Source organism: Pimephales promelas, chromosome 13 (assembly GCF_988280905.1).
Source record: "Pimephales promelas chromosome 13, fPimPro1.hap1.1, whole genome shotgun sequence".
In the NCBI taxonomy this organism is placed as follows: Eukaryota; Metazoa; Chordata; class Actinopteri; order Cypriniformes; family Leuciscidae; genus Pimephales; species Pimephales promelas.
In genome coordinates this window covers 26,308,898-26,313,475 of record NC_142781.1, presented here as the reverse complement: position 1 = coordinate 26,313,475, position 4,578 = coordinate 26,308,898, and the positions used below count along the sequence as shown (strand labels likewise).

The window sequence follows — 4,578 nt, the reverse complement described above, 5'->3', positions numbered from 1 at the left end:
TGAACACAGCGACAGGCGCTCCGATTCAAAATGGCCGCCTGAGATTTACGTTTTCATAATAAAAGCATTCCTGCTCATCCGAAGCTTCTGGACCTGAAAGACCACATGGAAAACCTTCGTGTTTTCGCTTTACATCTTATTTTAGGCTGATTTGATTGAGAAGTCTGGATTCTGGAATACATGGACTCTATACCACGGTATTTTTATACATATTTTAACGGATTATTCCGATATTATAATTTAAGGTAACTAACGAAAAAATAGATAAATTATTTTATTTTCTTGTTTAGCCTAATGTAATCGGGTATGCAAACACTGCTCTCTAAGGCTTTATCTGAATAAATTTTAGGTCAGTGAAAAAAGTACAGTGAGATGATCAGTTTCATATTTTAATATGGCATAAATGCAACATTATCATTGGTGGTTGGTTGCTATCAACTGTTTAGTTACCCACGTTCTTTAAAATATCTTATTTTGTGTTCAGCAAAAAATAAAATAAATAAATAAATAAATTATTCACTCAAATTTGGAGCAACTTGATGGTGAGTAAATTATGACAGAAGCATACATTTTTGGTTGAAATATCCCTTTAATCGGAATCTCAGACGTTCTGAACAATCAGGGACATCTAGTGGACAATAACAAAAGTAAGGGACTCAGGGAAGACAAAAATAACAATCACATAAAAACAGAATAATTTGAATGCATTGTGCTTTGTCTGTTAACATAAAATTATGACATGCTTAGTATTATAATTAAGGCGTAATTATTATTAATAAAATACATAATAATAAATTAACGTTGTATTCCTAACTTCAAGTTGTTCATGTTGCTATCACAACATGATCCAGTAGATGGCCTCATGTCTCCAGCTGTTTTATACAGTCTATGCTCCAGCTCCATTTGATTCTTTATAAATTGGTCTCCTTCATGGCTGTCCTTCAAAAAGAGACACAGCTGGAACAGAATAATACTTATTATACCAATTACTAATAATTAATTGTAATTATTTAAATATTTTTTGGTGCAATTTCACAGAAAATATTTTAAATCCTTGGTTTGGCTAAGTTAAACATAAAAGCACTTATTTAATACTGGTATTGAAAGTACTGTATATGGGCTTACTTGGTGTGCTTCTATGGGATCTCTGTGTTGCACGGAGCCCCTCCTTACTCAGTCTGGGCACTGGAGGCCTTACAGGACCAGGACGTATCCCTGCATTCCATTGGGAGGTCTGGGAAAGTGTCTTTATGGAGTCCTTGTTATCCGGAAGTGCTTGTAAATTGTGTGCTGCCCATTGCGGCCTGTTATGTTTTTGCTTTCCTGCTGCACTGAGATCCAAGGATAAAAACATCTGGGAAAATACAAATAAAACCCTTGTTTTTTTTTTTCTTATACGTATATAATTCTAGCACATAATATAATGCATACAATATAATGTCTGTTTTCTTCCCCTAGCAACACAGTGCCGCCTTCTGCCTCCGTGCAGCACATTTCCATGATATTCCACATATAGTCTGTTCAATATGCATGATGCCTCTTGGTTATGTAGTCTCTGGAGAATTATTTTCATGCTGCTGCTGATGGTTTCTGTGCATGACAGTTATATTGGCTTACCAAAGATTTGGCCTTGCGCAGCTTGTATGTTGAGAAAGATGGTGTTTTTGTTGTTTTTTCTTGTCTTGTTGTGTTGGAAGTAGCACTTTTCCCCTTTTCCCCTCTGTAGCAATAAAAATGCATGGCTTAGCATTTTCTACTGTAATTGTAATATTTTTGAACAAGTGGACAGCACATTTACAGATCATTAACTGCACTCAAATAGTGCAGCATACCTGTTAGTGGATCACATGTAGTTTTGTGATATCATATTATCTAAGGACTCAACTCAAATATAGAACATGAATATATTTATTTAAAAGTTAGGGGTTGGTAAGACTTTATAATGTTTTTGAAGATAGATCAATAATGCTGAAAAAATATTGTGTAAAATTTTTAAAGAACTATAAAGTAGTTTATTCCTGTGATTATAAAGCTGAATTTTCAGCATCATTACTCGCATTATTTTCATTATCACATGATCCTTAAGAAATAATTCTAATATGCTGATTTGATGCTCAAAAAACCATTCCTTTTTATTGTTAATGTTCAAAACAGTTGTTTCCACAAAAATATTAAGCAGCAAAACTTTAAACATTAATAATAAGAAGAACTGTTTCTGGGGCATCACATTTTTTTCAAGTTTCTGTAACAATGTAAAAGTTTCCACTGTCACTTTTGATCAATTTAATGCATTCTTGCTAAATAAAAGTATGCATGTCTTAAAAAAATCTCACTGATCCCAAACTTTTGAACTGTTGTGTATCTATGTGTGTGTGTGCAAAAAACAAAATAGGTTCACTTCACTCACGTTATTCTTGCATGTTCAACTGGGTCAAGGTTATCCAAGTAGTTAAAGCGTATTATGTCGGTGGGATGCCTGTCTGAGTCTCTCCATGGAGGAAGGCCTTTGGCTGATTTCACCAAGTCATTCCCATCTTTACTTTTCCCATGCAGACTTGAGAGGACAGACTTGAACTCCCTTTGGCCGGTCATAGGATGTGACCCCACGATCTCACTGCCAATTACTTTCACCTCAGGAATAATAAAGTCTTCCTTCACAGGCATCTGGAATATGTGAGAGAACACAAAAATTACATTGATTCCAGCATTTCTCAATGGATATATCTCTCTCTTTCTCCACATTATCTCTTACCTTGGGCCTGCTAATATGAAGCTCTTGCACTGTCTCTATGTAATGCCTCTTCCATACACCTTGTTCAAATGGTGTTGGAGCAAAAGTTATGCACCAGCCTAATTTCAGACATTTAGGCATCCACAGCTGGTCAAGCTCCACCAGGTTTTTCCAATGCCAGCTCACCTGCAAATGAAAATATTACAGTCACTAGATAATACACCAATGTCAAAAATAAATTACAGTTAAAAAGTGTAGGCTAGGCACAGTACGATTTTGTTTAAAAGAAAATAATATTTTCATTAAGCTGGTTTGCACTAAATATTAAAATATATTGAAAGTAGACATTTGAATTTGTAATAATATTCCATTACAATACTTTTACAGTTTTAATGTATTTTGGGTTAAATAAATGCATCCTTGGAGAGCATTAGAGACTACTTTCAAAAACATTGGTAATACTTTAGTTTAGGGGTCCAATTCTCACTATTAACTAGTTGCTAGGATATCGGCTGTTTATTAGTATTTATAAAGCACAAATTAATGCCTTTGCCTTATTCTGCATGACCATATTCTAACATCCATAATCCTGCCCAATACCTAAACAACTACCTTACAAACAACTATATGCAGTGATTAGGAGTTTATTGAAGGGAAAAACCATAGTTATTAGTTAATAGTGTGGCTTGGACCCTAAACTAAAGTGTGACCAAAAAAGTTTGTTGTTGTTTTTTCTTCTTCATTGAATTAAAAAATGTATACAATGGAAACAATACATACCTGAGCACATCTACAGAGGCTTCGGGGGTCTAGGAATGAAAATATATAGAGGGATATGATCCTGGGAAGCACTGTAGTGAAGTCAAGTGCTTCCTCTGGTACCCAGCTGCACAAAGTCTGTCTGAGATGTTTCAGCTGGTTAACAGAACATCTGGAGAAAAAATCTTGTAGCACCTGTTTCCGCTGGCTATCAGTCCACTTCTCAAACTGGGGCAAAAGGGAATAGGGATTGAGCGTAGCTATATCAACTGAGCAAATATCAAAAACAAGACAGTGTAAACATTGCATTTTTTACAGTTAGTGCATGCCTTACCCACTTTCCAAGCAGATTTCTTCTCTCTTCAAAAACCTGCAAACAAATGTTTACAGAATTTACCTTTGATATGAAATTGTAAAATAATATTATCACTAACAATGTAACCATAGCTAAATCAATATATTGAAGATCAAATATGCTACTATAATTTTTAAGTGTTGCAGGTACATTAGCATTGGAGAGAGGATGATTTAGAGGTGTCCAGGTGCTCAATTTGGTCTGCATTTTTAAGCTGGGGGCTTGTGGCATCTTTCATTTAAGTTCAGACGTTTGAGATTCAGCTCCATCCAGTCATACCTGCGGAAACCTCAGTCATTAGCAAGCGTGCTTTATCAGAATAACATACCGATGGTAAGGCAAACAAATGTGCAGTGATTTTCACACCAGCAACAATAAAATGGCCTGGACGCACGGCACATTACAGTAGCAAAGAAACCAAACCTACCATTGACAGCAATGTCAACCGAAAAAACTCATGATAACGAAACCATTAAAGGTTAACTGATTTGATTTTGATGGTTTTGCGCTTCCTGCTCGGTAAGTTTACCAGTCTCCATAGCAATCTCACTCCCTCTCACTCTGTCCCGCCTCTTGAAGATGTTCGATTCGCAAACGAATCGTTGTCGCCGCATCTTTTGAACGAATCAGTTCACAAAACCGATAGGTAGCCTAAAGAATCTGACTGAAATTTTATAAAATATATCAATTTAAACTGTACTCTCTGTAATAGCTTATTAACCACCTTACATTT

At 35.5% G+C, this 4,578-nt stretch overlaps 1 protein-coding gene across 2 annotated transcripts; it reads right to left on the bottom strand.

Annotated features, from left to right (window-relative positions):
- Nucleotides 1–574: 574 nt before the first annotated feature.
- On the bottom strand, nt 575–4,398 carry fbxo16 (F-box protein 16). Of its 2 annotated transcripts, none has more exons than XM_039692075.2 (9): nt 4,273–4,398; nt 3,996–4,124; nt 3,825–3,860; nt 3,512–3,718; nt 2,753–2,917; nt 2,408–2,664; nt 1,618–1,720; nt 1,126–1,354; nt 575–957 (listed from the first exon to the last, which is right to left on the bottom strand). In XM_039692075.2, exons 2-9 carry the CDS (start codon nt 4,074–4,076, stop codon nt 929–931), a joined length of 1,107 nt encoding a protein of 368 aa, XP_039548009.1. In that variant the 5' UTR covers nt 4,077–4,124; nt 4,273–4,398; the 3' UTR covers nt 575–928. The 2 variants fall into 2 exon arrangements, with proteins under 2 accessions (XP_039548009.1, XP_039548010.1); XM_039692076.2 differs by having other exon boundaries at nt 833–939.
- Between the last annotated feature and the right edge of the window lie 180 nt (nt 4,399–4,578).